The sequence below is a fragment of the Pyxicephalus adspersus genome, chromosome 2 (genome assembly GCF_032062135.1).
Source record: "Pyxicephalus adspersus chromosome 2, UCB_Pads_2.0, whole genome shotgun sequence".
NCBI classification, from domain to species: Eukaryota; Metazoa; Chordata; class Amphibia; order Anura; family Pyxicephalidae; genus Pyxicephalus; species Pyxicephalus adspersus.
The window spans coordinates 70,497,881-70,518,591 of record NC_092859.1 but is presented as its reverse complement, the minus strand read 5'-3'; the positions used below and the strand labels follow the sequence as shown (position 1 = coordinate 70,518,591).

At 35.0% G+C, this 20,711-nt stretch overlaps 1 protein-coding gene across 1 annotated transcript in view; it reads right to left on the bottom strand.

Moving 5' to 3' along the window:
• Positions 1-4,839: 4,839 nt before the first annotated feature.
• Positions 4,840-20,711, bottom strand: part of SH3TC2 (SH3 domain and tetratricopeptide repeats 2) — a 61,364-nt gene continuing 45,492 nt past the window's right edge. Inside the window, exons 14-19 of the mRNA XM_072398991.1 lie at positions 19,516-19,526; positions 19,299-19,449; positions 18,391-18,513; positions 17,521-17,671; positions 13,642-13,838; positions 4,840-11,714 (exon numbers count right to left, since the gene is read on the bottom strand). Coding sequence (XP_072255092.1) covers positions 11,577-11,714; positions 13,642-13,838; positions 17,521-17,671; positions 18,391-18,513; positions 19,299-19,449; positions 19,516-19,526 — 771 coding nt within the window. The 3' untranslated portion in view covers positions 4,840-11,576. The remainder of the gene's footprint in view (positions 11,715-13,641; positions 13,839-17,520; positions 17,672-18,390; positions 18,514-19,298; positions 19,450-19,515; positions 19,527-20,711) is intronic.

The following is a 20,711-nucleotide window of genomic DNA, read 5'->3' as shown; positions in this document are numbered from 1 at the left end:
GGCTTGCTGCCAGCCCACTCCCAGACACCATCCCTTTCACAGTAAGTCCTGGCGGCAACCGAGTGCGGGGAGACAAAACCAGTCTCCCAAGGCTGAGCGGGGGCTTGCTATAGGTGAAGACTGCGGTGTTAGATTAGGAAACTGGTGTCTAGTGAGGACTGGTGCTGGCCAGGCCCTTACAGCCATTCTGTTTAAACCCTGCATATGGTTAAAAATCCCAGCAGAGCAGACCAACCCACTTGGCACCAACAACCATGCCATGTCCAAAGTCCATTAAATCACCTTTTTCCCTATTCTGATGATTCAGATGTTTACATGCATTAACCTCCCTGGCAGTATTCCCAAATGTGTGGTTCGGGGTGGATTTTCCATTCAAAAAGTGGTAACCCCAAGCCACACTCCGGGTGGAATTGCTAAGGAGTTTAAAACTCTTACCTGGTTCCCACGTTCCAGTGGCGTCCTCCAGCAGTGCTTGCAGCGTCCTCCAGCGATCCTGGGCATCAACTTTCCCCGACGATGCGTTCCTGTCAATCTGCGTCCCCAGCATGTAAACGTTGGGTATGTGAGGCCAGAGGAAGCAGATGGCGGCTGCTCACGAGTCTTAAGCTGGAGGATGGGACTGTTAGGAAGGTAGGCGGGACTGGGTGGGAAATTTAAAATAATGAGGATTTTTAAATGTACCGCTTTTTACATTTAAAAATCCAAAGCATACCACCAGGGAGGTTGCTGCCATGTGCAACCTAGATTAGTCAAAGAAGGAAGGGGCAAAAAGTGTGTGCCCCTCTTAGCTTTGGCAATACCAGGCCACCTCAGGAGACAGTCTCTTCTACACAATGTTGTAGGGGTATGAGGGCAGGAAACTTATGGAATATAGAGCCCTCTTTTTAATACGAGAGTTTTTTGACATCAAAAAGTAAATATATTTTTTACTTGCAAGTTGTATCAAGACCTACATTAGCCCTGGTATCGGACTTTTGCAAGAACCTAATTGTGTGGGAGATCTGGGAGAGAGAAACCGCACACAAAGCTATTAATTTTTGCAGTAGCACAAGCAGCATATGCATAGAAGGAAAGACAGAGGTAAATAGGATGAAATGAGAAATGAAATATTCAGCCTTGTACTTTACATTTTACTATCTAGTAACAGATTGGGGGATGAGCAAGATCTGTACCGTGTACATAAATCGGGTATCATCTAGACAATGCTGTGCTGTGTGGCTGAGCTTTGTAAACTTTAGAGCTTGTTGCCTAGGAATTCAAAACCTTTGGCAGGTAAAGCAAATCCCATGTATTCATTTCATCTGTTCTTTTAGTTATCTGACAAAACACTAGCCAAAGGAACCCTAGTTCTAGTGATATTAAGCGGGGGAGGGGATTACCAAGTATATATCCCATTTCCTGAAATCTAGATTTGAGTTATGTATGGTGGCCATATTCTGCAATTTAAGACTTGGATTTGTCCACTTTGTTTAGAAAATGTACACTAGACAGGCACCTGGAAAGGTTTCACCTCCTCTTGGGTTATTCAGGTCCTAAGAATGCCTGCTAAGTTTAAGTTCTGATTAGATCTTTCCTTTAACCTGTACGTGATGCTCTCAAGTGGCAACAGAGCCACAGTAACACAGCAATGTTTCCCATCTCCATCCAAAATATCCTTTAAAAAGCTGCAAACTGCTGAGAACAGATGGATCCCTCTAGATCCAGAGATGTTAACATTTCCCAATGGTTGTCATTTTTAATACCAATTTATAAGTAGTCTGCACTTCAACTGAGCAGAAGACAGTGTTAATTATATTTGGAGTTAAAGAAAAATTTATAGGGGGGATTTGATGATACTGCGTAACAAGTTACCCTCAGTGTTGACTTTTTTTAGGAGTTCGAAGATGGGGCCAACCTATGAATTGGGCGAAATGTTGCAGGTATTCAAGCAATGGCAATCTCTCCAATTACTAACAGCTTTACTGGTATTAGTTAAAACCTATATTATAGAAGGAAAATTTTAGGGACCCTCCACCCCCCTGCATCATGTGATTATTTTTAAGGTACCTTGTGCTATAAAAAAAGCAGCATTGGGTTTATTTGTATAAAACACTAGTTACAAGTTACAAGACTTCACTTGTAAAGTACAAAGAAGAAGAGAGAGAGTTCATAGTCATTGTGCTATAAAAAAAATATTCTTGTCATCCTTTAAATTACCATTTCAGAGTGTTCTCATGCAAATTTAGCCAACAATGTGTAAAGGAAGACTTAAAAAAGGTAAAATAAAATGAAAAATAAATTATCACAATTCTACGTTTTAAATCTTAGTACTTCCCCTGGTCCTGGTCGTTTAGCATCATCATAGCTAAAGCAATTTTGGGCTTAAAAACGTTCAAAGCTGTGCAGTATTATATTGAATGTGTCTCAAAGCATGAATTACTTACAGCAATACAAAAAGAGCCTGATTTTCTCCAGTTTTTTACTTCTGGAATATAAAAGAAGTAACCCAAGAAATGTCAGTTTGTTCCTATTGCTGTCAAGTCAACTACTGAATATAGCTTGGAAGTGACAGATAAATGCAAAAAGAATATTTATATTATACAGTAGTGGTTCTCAAACTGTGATTTTGATCTGACTTTTCAAGCAGATTTGTGGCTATAAAAAAAAAAACAGGAAATGACAACTACTATGTAACATAAGGATATGTACGCTTACCTTTTGTTGAAGAACCATGGACTTTACTGCTATTGGACACTTGTGGGTATCAAATGGAATTCCACCATTGTGCGCTGTGGTTCCCCTGCTGGCTTCTACATCAATACTTGTCAGAGGAGACAGTCCAACAGTATAGATGATTTTTCAATGAATTTTTGTGTTATATTTTTACATTTGATGTTATTTGTTAGGAGATAAATATTGTATTGTATTTGTATTGTATACCTATATCACATTTAGCTGGATATAGAAACAAGTATTCACTGACAGGAAATGGAAGGCTGGAAAAATATCAGCCAGAAATTGGTTTACATGATTGTGACAGATACAGAATTTGCAGCCAAGATGAGAGCGAAATGGAATGCACTGGGGTGATTCAGTGTAAACAAATTGTCTAGGAAATTGTCAAGATACTGGAAAGCCAAGTAAAAAGTTTGGAAAATGTATGAGATATTCCCACATAATGTACAATTGTCATATTTTAATACACTCACCGGTGCCTCAGAGATGAAGAGCTAAATCCTTTCCTGCAATACACTAGCATTATAAACAAGGCTACGGAAAGTAGAGAACACACTTTGTGAAAGTCTTACAAAAGTTAATAAAAATGAGAATACTGCTGTATTTAGGTATTCCAATAATTATGGCTGTTTTAGGATCTGCTTACAATGTTAGTGTGCTGCAGCTCCTTTACTAACCAATTATAGGCTGGGGGAAGATCTAGTACAGGCTAGAAAGAAGTCCAAGACCTGATGTTCTTTCTGGTAGAGCTTTCTGGACTAGAACTCCAACTAATCAAACTTATAAATCTAAAAGCAAGTAAATAGTTTATGTATATATTTTAACTTTGTGTCGAGTGCTGGAATTTAAGCCTAGTATTTTATTTGCTGACAAGCAGACTTCCTAAAGAAAGAAGAAGTTATATAAATCTATTCTGCCAAAAAATTCCTCCATGTGCAGTTTAGAGTACAGTCTGTTTTTGGTATAATGGCAGAAGAAATTACTCCTGTGCACATGTAACAAAGATGACTGAAGGCACTAAACCCATATGAAGACTTGGTTAAGATGGAAGTGGAGCATTGCTGGAGATTCCTTTGGGCAGAACACTATGCTTACTTACAGACTATGGCAAATACCTCTGCACGTGCATATAGAGCTTCTGCAAGACAAAATTTATTTAGTTTGTGAGTGGCTGTCTATGTGGGGGAAGGAAATATTTGCAATAATAATATATATCTAGCATTCCAATTAATGTTTAGATTTCTTATTCTCCAATCAGATATAAGGCATTGGTTGTTTTGGTATAAATGTACAATTTGTCATATGGTAAAGGATCTGTTTTTCCTATTGAATAATTGGAAAGCCAGATATAATGGCCATATCTGGTCAAATATGCAGGTGGTAAAAGTGCTTAACAACTATAGCCACAAACATGATGAGTAATTGTGCAGAGATTTTTGGACAAATGCCATCCTTCTTTTGGTCTTCCTCCAGGTTTGGGATTTTCTGCTGTCTCAATTGGCCACTCCAATCAGCATATACAAGTGCAGCTCCGTGTATGCAGTACAGAAGACTGGAAATAGGCAGGTAAAAATGCTTTATTGCAGAGGGACATATTATGTTTATTATACTCCTTAATACTCCTTAAGGAAATCTATCTTTTTTGCAATAAAGCTTGCATTTTTTCAATATTTTTCTACTGAAGAATAGTTAAGTCGCAGAGGTAGACTTAACCGAAGGATAACAGGCTCAACAGTATGCGCAAGAAAAACTTTTTGTATGGATTTCCAGATTTAAAACAAAAGGACCTTCGAATTGGCATAAGGCCGCCATACTCAACCAGGGATGCCTGGAACCCCAGGGTTCCTACAAAGTTTGCTAGGTTTGATCACATTTGATGATGCATTTGTCATTACGGGGAAAACCCTACTTGGTAAGGCCTGCTGTATGCCTTTAAAAGTGTTTATCTTGGCACTGCTGTAGGAGGGCAGGCAGTCTTTCCATTGGTCACCAACTTAAGAGACCTTTTATTTCATTAGTATGGGTTCTCTGAGACCAGAAAATTATTTCAGGATTTATGAAGACTTGTAATATTATTACATAATGAATGCTTCAAAGAAAAAAAAAATCAAGAGGACTAAGATCAAGATTTAAAAAATATAAAAATATATTTATTTATACAGAATGTAATTACATTAGACACATTTTTCATACATGCTATTGAAAATGTTCCCATTATTTGAGATATAATACACATTAGTAAACAGAAATATTAAACAGAAAAAAAAATGTTTATCACCAATTTTTTTCCAGTATTGTTAGCATTTTTCCAGTTTCAAAAAAGAATCTTCCCATTATCAAGCCATTATAAATAAGAAAGGTTTCTTATCCCTCTAGTCACATGTACTCTAAATCTAATTTTGGGTTTGTTTGCACAATATACAAAAAGCACAGGACAAGCTGGTTGTCCAGTACATGCAAAATAAAAAGGTCTATGGAGCTCTGTAAGTGTATTGCCTTTCCAAAGAAATACCAAAATATTGTATCCATATTCCTTCTTAAAGATGTCCTGGAACCTTTCTACAAAACATAATCATTTTAAAATTTCCTTTCCCTCAAATCTCTGCTATCCACACCATTGCCTTCTTTTTTGGAAATGTACTAAATCTCCTATAAAACTTAATTTGACACAGCCATTGAGGAAAAGATGATCAGGACCAGGGCATAGAGTGTGACTACCTACCAGATTCTACATGGAGACAGAAATATTTTCTACATGCAATTTCTTTGGCAACTACCCTGGTTACTGACACAGGTTACTAGACATAGGGCTAGATGTGGTGGAGGCAGGACAAATGGAAAGGAGCTGGAAGATGAGTATACAAGTGAGTATAGAGACACTGTCATTTTGCCCCTCATTGACAAGTAATTCTAGCTTTTGTAAGAATGTAATGTATTTTGTTTAACTAATATTTTTAGTAAACTAAACTTTTTTGCTGTTTACTCTTTTTATGCTTCTCAATTGACAACTCATGGAACTGATAGTTATTGTCAACCAGATGCAAATGATAGTTTAGAAGGGGTAACCTGTACAATAATATGTGTCAATCGACTTTTACATCTAGCCAATAGTAATGTTTAATGGATTCAACCCTTTTTAACAAAAACAAATGTGAATGATGACCAGTGTTGAAAATACTGTGTACATTCTACTTTTATAGTCTAATGGCCTTTTACTGTGAGTTACCTGGGCCAAATAAATATGGAAATTAGTCTGTAAAATTCCTTACTGTGTCAGCTTACCATATTAAAGACATGTTTTCCCACAAATGTAAACTCCTTGGTTGTGATTTCCAGGCACGAATCAATAGCAAGCTAAATGTAATTATTTCACCAGTCAGTGCAAAAAATAAGAAAATATGAAGAAATGTATACTTCTGTCAAATAGTATTTATATATTCTCCAGGTAAGTGCAGAACAACCAATTGTTTGTAATACAAAGCAGTAAATAGCAGCAGAACAAACCTGCCATTCATGGAACAAATTGTACTCAGGGTTTTTTTTTCTCTTTTTCTTGAGAAATACATTTATAACATTTTATGGCTTTCTAGATACAAGCTTTAGATTGCCTTACATTCCAGTTGATAATAAAGGACAAGTCTTTTCAAAACAACTTTCTTTTGAACAATGGATAATCGCAGTAGCCTTGATGTAAAATTGTTCCTTACAGTTAAAAAAAAAAAAAAGCACATTGACGTTCTTCTTGTCTCTCACCATACATGCTATGGCCATAAAGCACAATTATAATATCCAGCTCACTGAGGACCTGTGTACATGGCTTTTTTATGTCAGGAGTTCCTTTCTTCAGACAAATCAATGGGATTTAAAATAAAGTTAGTTTCTATTTTAAAGGGGACCAAGTCTGGACGAAGTCAACTTTAAGACAAATGCACCTGTCAATGACCTCTGAGATATCTTAGAAAAATCTCAAGCAGATTTACACAAATCTGCACTATGAACTCCCATGAAATACACAATCACAGAAACCAGGAAGATTGTTCCTACTAGCTTCTTTTTAGTGCTCAATCTGACTATGTCCTATTCACAAGGAGTGAATTGTACAGTGAAACGTATCTAAAAGTATAGGGAAACAGGCCACGTTTTAAAAAAGCATTCATTTTTATAAAACACTAGCACAATGCACAGTACATTAAACAGCTTTATCAAGCATTCATTAGAGATCAAACACTCATGGTGGTAGAAATGAAATGTTAAATCTTAATTAAGTAGTAATTTGTAGAACTTATTTACATGTGCATGCTTAGATTAAGGGTTAGCTTAAATCATCTTGTTACCCATAGCAGCAAAACAATGGTGCAACTTTTCTTTCTGCACTCTTAGTCAACTTTTCCTTTGTATTTTTCACCTTGTCTTCAGTTAAATTTTATCACTGGCTTGTTAACAAATATATTGATGCATAGGTAATGACTGGCTAAAATTGTGCCAGGATCAACTGGTGTATACTGTGTATATTATATTTTAGGTGGATGTGACAACCTGGAGAAGAGCTGTAAGAAATCCAGGAATTATCATGATTTACAGAAACACAGGTTAGTTCTAGATACGGAGAGTTAAAGAATGGGAGTTAAAAAACTAATGCAGCATGAGTTTGGTTGACTTTGGTAATAAATGGTTCCCTTTAGGGTAGTTCTTGTAAGAGCAGGCAGGAATGTCTGAAATGATGAAAGAACTATTACTCTGTTTATGGTATTTACATTCAACAGGAACCCCAGACATGTGGTCATCCTGTCAAAAAACAAACACACTGGAAATTACCAGTGGAATGGCACTTTCATCACTTTAAACCCAAGCTAAAACAGTAAACAGAGATCAGTTTCAAACCAGTTGCAATATACAGGCCTTTTTATTAGAAAGAACAATAACATCTGAAATTTAGTAATACAAATCTTGTGCAATATTGTGGGAAAGGTCATTTTGGCCTTTGGTTGCATTGTAAATGGACATGTTCACTTCTACCTATATGAAATTGCTAAAACACCAGAAGCATAACATCTGAGGCATTGAAAACCTTCACATGATTACCCCCATAGTGATAATCAATAGCACTGTCCCTCAACCTTTTCAACATGGGGGAGGGGGGGGCACCTTGTCTTCAGGGAACTCAATGCTTCAATTACTATATACTGTTCACAGTACATTAGTAAGCTGGCCAAGAATGTGATCATTACAGATAGCCAAAAAGATCATTGAACTGATCTGATAGTCACAAATTGCTCAAGGAACCCCTGGCAACCTTTAAAGAAACCCTAGGGGTCCACAAAACCCTGGTTGAGAAACACTAACCGAAAGTGTTACTCAGAATTTTATGTAAAATTGGTTACCTCACTTCAGGTAGTGTTTTTACATAATAACCCTGAGAACATTTGGAGTTAAAAAAGAGGCTCAATTTCAGGATGGCAGATTTGCTATTAGTTTCTGGCTACTAGAAGCCAGGAATAAAAACAAATCAAGTAATGAACTCAATTCTTAGTAAGAAAAGAAGACATAAGAGGTCTAAAGAGGACCTGACTGTCTCCTTGTGATACAGAAACAAAAAAAAAAAAGTAAAAAATTTTTAAAGAGCCTCTGTAACGCATCCAGATGCGTATACACGCACCTAAAATGAAGAAAACAGCGGGTCATTTTTTACCTCTAAACTGTTAAAAATTGCCTATTTGTGTAAAATATTCCTTTGCTGTTTCATAGGCATACACTATTTGACATTTGAGATCAACTTAGTTGACTTTTTTCTTTTTTGTTTTGCAAGATGATAGGAATTTTTTTTCAGTATTTTTTGCCAGTTTGCAAAACCCTGCAGTATAAAAATTTGAAATCACCATCATCTCATGTTACAGGTTCTCTGGATTTTATATACCTTTTAGGCCTAAAAGGTGAATTGTAACATACTTTTCAAAAATCCAAATTTTTCAATGTTTTTGCAGGTTGGGAAGAGTGGACAGGGAACATAACACTAAGCAGGTTAAATTCCCTCCAAGAAGTTTTTCAATGTCCGCCTAAATTATTTCAGAATTTAGGCAATCCCTTAATTAGTAAGTTGTTTCCCTATTGTATGTATTTTTGTAGTTCATAAACCATCCATGTGCTAAGACCTGGTATTCAAAAAGATTTAACTCCAGGTAGGTATAAAAGATATAATTTAATGCATCTCAAAATCTAATACAATTTATTTAGAAATGCAAGCAGTGCAAGTACCCTCATTTAACCACTGCTAGTGAGTTGCAGTAGGTAAAAATCCTCCACAAAAAGGCTAGGGAATGGCAAAGTTGGATGGACAAAAAATACAATTATTGGTAAGTAAATCAGCTTCCTATATACTGTGCTTGTAATGGTTGAACTAGAGTTTAGCTATAGAGCTCTAGAAAAGATTAGAGCCATCTCTTTGTTTGAACCACACTGTAAGCTTTGTGAATCAAAAATACCATAACATTAAATATCTTGTTGCTCATGGCAGTCAGTTTTGAATCAGTTAAGTGTGTTAACAATACAATTCCTTTCATACATTAAGGAGTTTTTATAAGTTGTGAGACCCCACCACTTTGCTTGACACCTATGTCCCTATAGCAAAGTGCTATGTCTATAATATGATCAATGTACTATCTTTTATTAATTTGGGTACAGGCTATTAACATATAACTTCATTTGTTGGATTTGCACGTGATTAGTAGTGTACTTTGTACTATATTGTTACACAAGCTTGTGTATTACAATAATCAAGCTCCACTGGTGACTGAGACATGTATATATTAATATATTTATGTGTAAATGTTGGTTGAGATAGTAAACATGTTATTATTCAGTATATGGTTATCAGAAATTCTGAGCAAGAAATTTACAATTTATTCTTAAAAGTTAGATATACAATTAATAGTGAATGGATTGGATCGTGTTGTTTCCAATTGCCTTGTCTTATGAACGGAACGGCTTTACAGTATGTATTTATCCCCTTTACATACAATAATTATTCATATTTTCACTAAAATAATTTATTTTAAACAATACAATACCAGATTTCCTCATTTATCAGGGATATTTTTATAATTTAAAAGGTAAATAATGGTGATAATGCATTAAACAGTATACTTAAAAACAAAACATTGTTTTAAAAGCTGCTTGCAGGCTTAGGTAGAAAGATTTATGACTTATGATTTGATTTATGTTAATTACAACTTGGATTATTTCATCTATAATGTGGAAAGTGCATTCATGTTTTAGTTGATGTTACCATGAGATTTTGGGCTAGTCTCTTTTATGAATTTAAAAAATATTGAAATTAAAAATATTGAAAGCATACGGATTGGGTTGGACTGGGGACCTGGGACTCACCAGAGGAAGTGAAAAAGTCCCACCAGAACAAATAGCTTTCCTTGAACAGTGGCATATTTTTTGTGGGGTACCAGGGGCCAGGGGTCCACCAGAAGGCTGAGGGCCTGTATTCTGACCCCTATATGGCACAAAAAAACTAATTTTGTGAGGCATACTACTGGAGCCCACCAGATGTTTTTTTTCAGTCCTCCAGTGGGCTAATCTGACCCTGCATACTGACACTGCCATTGTTTAACACATTAAGGGGTCTAAATATAAAGTTATAAACCTGACATTCACTGAACATTGCCTGGTGGGGAATCAATTAATGCTATTGAAACACATGAACCGGGAAGACTTTCCACCAGGGAATGTTTCAGGGAATGTCAGATGCATTACTTTATAAATAATATTCCTGGCTGCTATCAGTTGGGTTAGAGCTTGATTGTATTCAAATTTTACTCACATATGTTTCAAAGACCTTTTTAGCCAGTAGTTGAAATGCCATGGTGCAAAGTTAAAAATATAAAAGTTGCCAGAGTTGTAATGCTCCTCAGAATTGGCCTAAGTCTCTCACAATAATTTGTCACTTACGGTACTTTACCTTGACCCACATTTACATGTTCCTAGATCAGGACCTTTATAAAACATTTCCAACCCTGTTAATTTCATAACCTTCCAACATCAATTTAGTCAACATTGCATGAATAACTGCATTAATTCCTGTGTTCCTAAAACAGTAGAGACTGTAACTAAGTGTGTATAACTTTCAAATTGGGTAGAGGTAGATTCATAACCTAGCAAAACAGGACAAGTGCTATGTGCTGGGGTGGATTCAAAACCAGAAAGTTGGTATAAATGGTTAATTTGTTTGAACATAAACCCAAACATAGATAATGTTACATGTGGGTGCTGGTGACAACTAAATACATCACTTCTCTTTAGTCTAAAAATAGATGTGCATCATTGAATATTGAAACATAAGCTTGGAGATGTATGTGTTTCTGTGTTTTGCCATAACAAAGTCTTTCTGGCAAATTAACCTGATGATTCATATAAGGGATATTAAACTTCTAAGCTGAAAAACAAACACTGGCTGTAAAATGCTTAGCAAATCTCTCTAGTACTGTGTGGGATAATTAGATTATCCTTTTTTATACCTGAGATGCTAATAGTGTGCAAGAGCTCTGTGCAATGACTCAAGGTCATGTATCAGTGTTGGGCGCCAACCATTATATATATATATATAATTCAAATAATTTTATATTGAACAATCAGCCCCTATACATAAAAGGGCTAGCCTTTAGGAGACACAACTCTTTTTATCGTTTTTTAACTCGTTTTTTCTCTAGGGTTGTCACCTGATAATCATTAATATGCTTATGGCATGATTGGTCCATCTGTTACTTGAAATAGGAGAGATGTGGGATTTTCTCTTTTATAGTAGACAAGGCTAGTTCCAATTTCATACTTGACTCCTGACAAGTCATAGATTTTATTTAATGCTCTTCATCACCAAGGAACTTCCCATATACATCTGAAATTTTCTCCATGAGTAGCATCTGAAACTCCTCATTACCAACTTCAATAGCAGCAGCAAGGGCCAGGCAGAGGTAGGTAGCTGCATCATCAGCATCCTGTTAATAGAAAAAAGTAAATTTTAATTATTAATACAACACAAGATGCATCAAGAATATAAAACATACAGTACCCATAGTAACTAATTATTTTTACATTTCAGAAGTTTACAAAAGAAATAGAAACAAATAAATAAAAGGGCATTGCTAATTGGTTGTTTCTGCACCTTGTACATTTATCTTTTCTTTATAAAATAAGCCCAAAAAAGTGTTTGTTTTACTTCTATTTGTATTGTTTATATAGGTATTAATTTTTTCACTTTGATTACTTTTCTCTTTGCTATATAACTGATGCGCAATAAACTTAAATTTACATTGTAACACACATTACATGCTGTATATGTACACTGAGCAGCGTTCAATCAAAATAGAAGACTGATACACATATGCAGGATAAAATAACGCACCTGCCTTTCAAAGCACCACAATGCATTAATGTGAATTAAACTGCCCGATCTATGTGCTGATGTGTTTTTACATTCATCAAGGGCCTATTGAAAGTATATGGGATTCTCTGTTTATCTACACAGTAAATACATATTCTTATACAAAACTATTCACTATAGAAAAGGTAATACTTACAATTTATCTGAGATTTAGTGGCTTTTCAATGAACATTACATTTTATATATATATATATATATATATATATATATATATATTAATTAATGTATAATTTTAAAGCATTTGATCTTTTTTCTACAACTTTGTATTTTTCTTGTCTTGTTAGAAAATCACTGAAGACTATTCATTCACACTGAATATTGGCGGCAATTAAACAAGTATAGACAGCTCATCGATTACAGCAATGTAATATATTACCCTGGAGATGCACCTGGGAGACCTCCAATTGCTCCTGTATTTTTTTTCCATTAAAAATAAATGCCAGTGTATTCCAGCTTCATAATAGACTATAGCAATAATATGAAAATGAAACTTTCCCTTACAATGAATTTCTATCTACACTAGATCTTCTTGTTTTTTGCCTTGAGTACTGTCTGTGATACATTGGAAAGACTTTCCTTACTGTTCCACAGATACAAAAGAAAATAAGGGGTAACAATCATTAAATGCTGAAATTTCCATCACATGTTTGTCCCAATAAAAATTGTCACCAGGGCAAACAGAAATGTCACAGGCAGTATTAAAACTATCAGAGGGGAATTAACCATTCCCTACTCTATTTAAAAAAATGTTTTGAAAAGAGACACGTTATTAGAGAAAAAAAAAATGTTACAAGAGTACATATAAGGTAAATACAACATTAAAGTAACTTTAAGGCCTTCTACTGCATCATCTAATTATACTGAATTCACAGCAGAGTTGCCATTATCTTGTACTCTGTACCCACTTGTACTGCAGTGGTATCAGAGCAGGTTCCCATGGGCTGAAAGTGCACTAAGCTCAATCCGGTGAACTACCTCTGATACAATTCATTGTAAAACATGCAAGGGATTTTATCAAATTGTTATTTTGAAATTATTAATATAAATAAACTGATTACCTAGCACTTTCTGCAACTTGTAATCAGCACCTGACCAGACCTAATACCACCAACTGCTTTCTGGATTGACAGCTCTGCTTCTGCTGCTCAAACACTGCCACTGTAAGCTGCAGTGTCAGAGATGGAGTGTATAAGACATACATTTTTGGATTTAAGGATTTGGCTTTTTTAGAAAAGATAAACAATTTTTGTTTTTTTACTTGATAATGTTTATGCTTCACATAAGCCTTTTAAAGTACTTTAGTCATTTTGAAAAATAAATAAAACATACAAAGGAAAATGCTTGGGAGCATTATCCCTTTTTTTTTAAAAAACACTTTTCACTATGTACCAAGACAGTATCTTAGAATGCTAATACAACATTTTTAATTTTCTGTATTATTATACAATTATGTACTGTAAAATATAAAATTCAAGTGTCACCTTTCTCCTATGAAGTGCAATGTCCCCCAGACGCCAATACACTTTTACATAATAGGCAGCTTCCACTGCATGTTGAATTGGTGAAGAACACACTGATAGCGCCTTGAGGTAACAGTACTCAGCAATCTCAAAAATCTGCAAAGTGTAGTAAACTCCCGCCAGTCGATGGAATGCTACCAACTCTTGTAATGGATCCTCTGAAGAAACAGAAATAAAAAGGATTTAATTCCACCGTTCCACATTGCATTAAACTAAAAGAGAGCAGTGCTGACATTAGGTAGATTTTATCTGGCGGTATGAGTTTGTAAAACAGCAGTCACACACCAGCAATCTAGAGTTTAACAACTGACCCCAGGACAAGTATGTAGCACTGGAGTTCCTATTTTCCTCCCACCTACTTTCAGAATGCAGGGAGAATGCAGGGAAAAGTCAGGCAACCAGCAGGAATAAAAAAATGTGCTTTGAACACCAGTAATTCTTGCTGTCTTATTAAATAAAAGGCACAAACAAAACAAAGTTTTGGTTTAGAAGATTTTCTGGACCCCATGATTGGAGTTCCCTGACCTTTCAGTGTGGTGTTCCTTGACATTTAATAGTTGGTGTTTTTTCTTCTTAGTTCCTTCAGAGCTGATTGTCCTGGACTACTTAGATGTTTGTGTGGAGAGATGACTAATTGTAATGAAAACAGATTGTAAAGAAAACAGATTAGGTACTTCCTGGTCTAATATTGCCTAGGCTTTCCTTTTGCATTTTGGTATATTATGTTATCTAGTCTCCTAACCCATGTCTGTCCTTTAATTGCAAAAGTATTCTTGAAAGTATTCTTAGAATTAAAGCCTAATATCCTCCAACTGAATCTGAAATGTTTTGAGCAAAGAAAAAAACAGGTGATATTGTTTCATTCTATCAAGATACATCAGAAAGGTCCTGACCAACTCTGACCAGAAAGTGCTAGGTAATCAGTTCATTTATATTAATAATTTCAAAATAACAATTTGATAAAAATCCATTGCATGTTTGACAATGAATTGTATCATGGGTAGTTCACAGGATTGAGCTTAGTGCACTTTCAGCGTTTGGGTCTACTTTAAAAAAAATCTGCACTTAATATTGAGAAATATTGGTTCTAAAATTGATAACTTGAATACTACTGCATGGTTGTCAATTCTCCAACTTTATTTCTTAAAAACTGTAACAATGATGGAAATTAGAAAAAGAAAGTAAAGACAACCTCTAATCTGCATACAGTTAGCATTTGTGGAAGCAAAGACCAACACAGGAAGCCTTTATGTGTCCCTTTAAGAGCAACATTTAAGGATCATAAATGCAGTACATTATCCCTTTCAGTTCATATAAATGTGTCATTTCTAGGAACAAAGAAATTCATGTTCATACGAGAATGATTCTGGTATGTCCTGATTACATTTAGTATACAATTTACTGTGGGAAATATAAATAGGCAGAACAGGTTCAGTAATGTATGGGGTCTAAAGTTAAATCAGAGATAAATCATCAAAAAAATTGTTCATACTGCATACATTTGGTGTTCAGCAATAGAACAGAAATGGAACTTTTTACTGATAAAATAACATATAAAAACCATATGTTTAGCCTTCTAAAGGGTACAATATTTTTACATAAAATGACCCCAAGAACGTAAGCTTTTTTGTATAATCTAATTACTATATGTCTTAACCTTCATTTTTATTTTTTCTTCTTCTTCATTTTTTTTTTATTTTATGATAAAAAGATATATGATCTCCCTTAGGGAATACTAAAGTCAATAATGATGTATAATAAACAACCATGTTCCAGTACAGATCCAGGATAGAATGGTGTAAAACATATCTGTAGTGCTCACCCCCTGAAGGTTTAAATCCAGGTTCTGCCTGGTGAGGTGACCTCAGAAAACTCACACAGGATTGTCTTTTCATAGTTTTATTCTAAAAGACCAAGATGCACATGAGAAAGGCCAAGGGTGGAAAAGAATTACTATAGTCAGTCCAAATTCAACATTCAAAGTCCCAGTGCAATAGGCAGTTTTGATCAGTTCTTTAAGGAGCATGATAACATCCAAAGCAGAGTGACAGCATTTCCCTAAGATGTTTTTCCCAAAAATAACAGCTCCTGGTAAATACTATTCTTAAGTCTGTAGTTTCCAGTCTCAGCCTACACAGGCCATTGCTACCTTCAGGTCTGGCTGATCTAAAATCTCACCCTGCCAGCATCCCATTGCTGCCCCCATCCAACTATCAGTTCTCCAGTATTTAAACACTTGATACCGGTAGCTACCTGCCCAAAAAGGTGCCAAATAGCCAAAAAGCCAGAAAACAAAACTAAAGCAGAACAATGATGGTCTGTCACCTGTGCCAACACAGTTATCATCTACGCAGCATTACATATCAAACCATCACTATCCTGTAGAGAACCATCTAGAAGTCCCAAACTTAACCCTTTAGCACTTTAGTATCCCTTTTTTAATTTTCCCAGTGGTAACCCTGAGTGTGACTCGGGGTAAAAAAAAGATGCTGAAAGCAGTAACCCCGAGTCACACTCGGGGTAGCTAAAACAGTGAAAACCAATATTAAATAGAAAGTTACCTGATCCGCTGGTGTCCTCTTTCTTCCTTTCCGTCTCCTCGCTTCCTCTGGCCGGCATCCTCTGGATCCGATGAGTCACCGTGGAGTTCCCAGTGACGTCAGTGCGTGTGGCCGTTGCGTAGGGGGTGCGTCGGGAATTTTAAATTATTTTGTATCGCATTCAATACAAAATAACTGTATTGAATGCAATACAGTGGATTTATATGTCTAAAAGCAGCACATTGTCCTTCATGAAAATGTATTTTACAGCATAATATAATAGTATGAATATATTATGTATTTATTTAAATTATTATTTTGACATAATTTTGTGTTTCAATCTTAATTATACTCATACTAATATATTATACTGTAAAATAATTTTTTATGAAAAACAATGTACAGGTTTTAAACATATAAATCCGGACAGAAATTATCCACCCAGGAGGTTAATAAAGGGTGTGACATATTCGGCATGATTTATTAAAGCTCTCCAGGGCTGGACAGGATACACATTCATCAGTGAAGCTGGGTGATCCAGCAATCTTGGAATAGAACTGGTCCAGGATTGAAAACATTTGCTAAAAAAGATCAAATTACTTTTAGGAAATCTATTCCAGGATTGCTAGATGACCCAGCTTCACTGATGAAATGATCTTATCCAGCCTTGGAGAGCTTTAATAAATCAGTCCCATTGATGGAAGACACAAAACAGCTATTAGAACATTAGTTCTCAACCAGTTACTAGTAGCCTTTCAGAGACAGTTCATTATTGCATGCACAACACAATCTGCATTATTTTCTTCCCATAAGTATGAAACCAAGAAAATAATCTGTACCACTTCACTTGATTAAAACACTTGTTCACAATCATAGTAGAAAGTATCTTGCTGAATTTAAAATCAGCAAGATGAAAAAAACTGACTATTTATATCACAGAATCAAGACATGCCAACATATTGAATACATTTTTCAGCTCATGCTACAGACTTTCATTATTAGCATTTGCTGCTTCATTGCCTTTATCTGTTTTCCTCATTTTGTTCACCTCTTTCAAAAGGTAAATGTATTTACTGTTCTTTCAATTCAGACTTTCTCAGTAATGTGATGACAAAATAAAATGACAAAGTCTTTTATCAAACAAAGAGCTTTTAGAGTTTCAAAAATAATGTAATATAAAAAATAATAAAAACTAAAGACTAAAAATAATAAAATTAAAGACTCCAATGATAACAATGGCTACAATGGGATGAATTCATTTGTGTATCATTATTGTATATATGATATTTTGTGTACACACCCACAAGTGTGCCAAGCCGAACGGCCATCGTAGCAAATTCCAGTGATGCTTTATAGTCTCCTTGGCTTATTAGCAGTTGAGTGAGTTTATGGTAAAGCCGCAACTGTGACTTTGTATCCTCCAGCTTCTTTGCCAGTGGAAGAGCTCCTTCCTAATAAGAAAAAACATATTTATACACATACTTAAAAAAATCAGAAAAGAATATATACTGTAGAGAAAGATGTCTCAATTACTCTGCTTAGGGTTGGCAATTTAGCAATTAATCTGGGTTTGCAATTTGGCAACTTTGGCACTATGGCATTTGCCATAACAGCCGGTATATTTGTGTGGTGCACAGCTTAAGCCAGGAAAGTTTTACATTTTTTTTGTTTACATGTGTGCAATTTAGCCTAAAGGGAACCTGTAATTTGTCTTTCAGTCACTGTCAGTAACAGGTAAAGCTGGCACTCTGCAGCTGCTTAAGTAAAGTTCTAAGTGATCTATTAGAAATTTCCACAACCATTCCATGAAATCATTAGTTGACCAAAATTTCAGAATTACACTTTAAATGGCTAACAGATAAAAGTGAAATACTGAGTAAAATATATGTCAAACTGCTTTTAAATTAAAGTCTTGTTCCTATTGTTACCAAGTGCTCTGCTGATGCAAGTCTACACAGGTGAAAGAGGTTAGCTGCAGGTTAAATGAATTTGTCAATTCATTTATCAAACCAGAGTCTGTTAACACAAGTTCTACTTCACTCTATTATATGGAAAATCCACATGCTGTTCAAATGGTCTTTACATCTATAGGTCATTTGTTTCTACAGTTCCCTTTAAGGTTCTATGCTCACAGGTTACACTGCTGATTCCGGTTTTATGTGTTGATTACCTTATAAAAAGGCAAAGCTCTTTCTCTCTTCTGTAGCCCATGGAAGAACACATCTCCTGCAGCTTCATACAAGTGCAATGTAGCAGTAAAGTGCTCGGACTTCTGGGAAGCCTGGATTCCAGCCTGTCATAAAGTAATCAAACGTCATCACTTTCTGAATTACAAATAACAATACAATCAGCACTCATTGAATCATGTCTTTGAGATGTCTGTATTATCTATAATACATTCTCTTGCTGCATTAAACTTGCCATCTCCATTGGTTTGTAAAAGCTGAGACTGTAATTCATCTGTAGTGATAAGCTCATAGGAATAATGGTTACGTCATATTCTTCTGTGAGATTTCAAATAAACTTTAAATGAATATGTAAATTACTTATGGATTTTGTTTTTATGTATTAAGGAATAACCTTATGTACGTATCTAATATTCTCTACCTTTATTACCAGTTATTTAGTGTACAGATGGAAATACTCTATTCATTAAGCTATATGTAGCTATATGTAGATTTAAATAGCTATATTTAGATCCATAGGTATATCAGACTGCAACATGTGTAGTCAGCGTTAGTCCAATCAAAACTTTATTTTCCAATAGAAGTTTAACTTTCAAAACCCAAGTCATATGTGTACATTTCTAGGAAGAAGTTATGGTAAAATCTGATTCAGATTGATACAATTTGCAGATATATGGAATACTGACCAGTGTAAATTTTAAACTATAAATTTAAACTTTAAACTTTACACATGCATAGCAAAGATGCAGCTCTCATACACTCTCCAAATTTTTCATCAAGCTCGTATGACTAGTATATCAAAGCAAGAGGGCAGGCAAAAGTAAATTCCATGCATCACTACATTTTACACTATAATAAATTGTGTACAGATTTTTCCTTTGGTATCACTCACATGCAGATAAATCTCAACAAGCTCATCCTCCCGTAGTAGATGATACAGTTTTCCAGCTTGTATCCATCTTTCAGCTGATTTCTCATGCTGTCCCAGATCAATGGAAATCCTTAGACTTTGCTTAGTATAGTCCAGTGCTTTACGTAGGGATCTGCAATGAAGACGAATATTGACACTAATTACATAGATCTACTTATCGGAGTTTTTTTAAGCTAACTTACTATGTACCTATAGAAAAAATTCAACCACAAAAGAGGTTCTGATCTTTACCCCTTTCTGCCCATTAAAAAAATTGTTTTTAAATATTCAGACTGCGCTTCCTGCATGATAGTGCCATGCTATGCATGTACATTATTGTTCCTCCTTACGATGGGCCTGATTTATTAAAGCTCTCCAAGACTTTTTTAATTCTGTCTTTGTTCATTCAGCTGCACACCAGCTCCCTGTTCCAGAATCCAGTTAGTGATGGCATTGGATCATGCCAGTGCCAGCTATGTTTGCATAGTTTGTTGTCTCCACTAGGTAATGTGTGACAATATGAGATAGAAGAGCAGAGCCAGTTGTTATTACAAACCTTAGACCAAAGACCCTAATGGGCAGGATCACAGGTAAGCTGCAGATTTACAGACACTCAAAATAAACAATTTAGAAATTGTATTATCACTTTAAAGCTTATGTATAATTTTAGTAATTAATTTTAATTACCCTATACTTTTTTCTCAGTCTATTTGTAGAACAGATTCTTTAATCTATATGTCTAGAAGTTGGTTTAGAATGGCCTTCACTGTACTTTGTAGATTCTTGAAGAATTTTTGATAAAAATGTAATGATTATAATTATATTACTATAACAAAAAAACATAAAACAGCATCTGTTTAAAACTGAACACTACAAAACAATAATTTTGCCATAAAAGGTAAAAAAAGAGGCATATAAAAACATTTCTCAATAAAAAAATTATGTTTTGCTTCAAAAAAGGATTTAAAAAACTGGTGGTCTTCATTTGTTATCTGGATGTATAACATATGATCTCTTTGATTCTTGTAGAATTTGCTCTTAATTAGGTTATCTTATGTTTTACTTTATGTGGGAGTTTATTTTGGCAGCCCTACCAAATTGTGACTTTAGTTACAAGGTCTATTTGTTTGTTGAGCACATTCCCATCACAGGCACAACAGGGTCGATATAAAATATAAAAACAATATTTGAGCAAACAATCTGATATCTTAAAAGTTAAGAAAACAAAAAAATATATATATAATTTTACAGATACACCTTAATGATGATCACTATTATCTCTTAGATAGCTGTGTGCCTTTTGTTCTTTATTGCTACAATCAAATTACTTTACTCTACCCAGTTCTATTCCCTGTTCTAGTGCTGTGCATGATTTTGTAAGACTTAAGCTTAGTA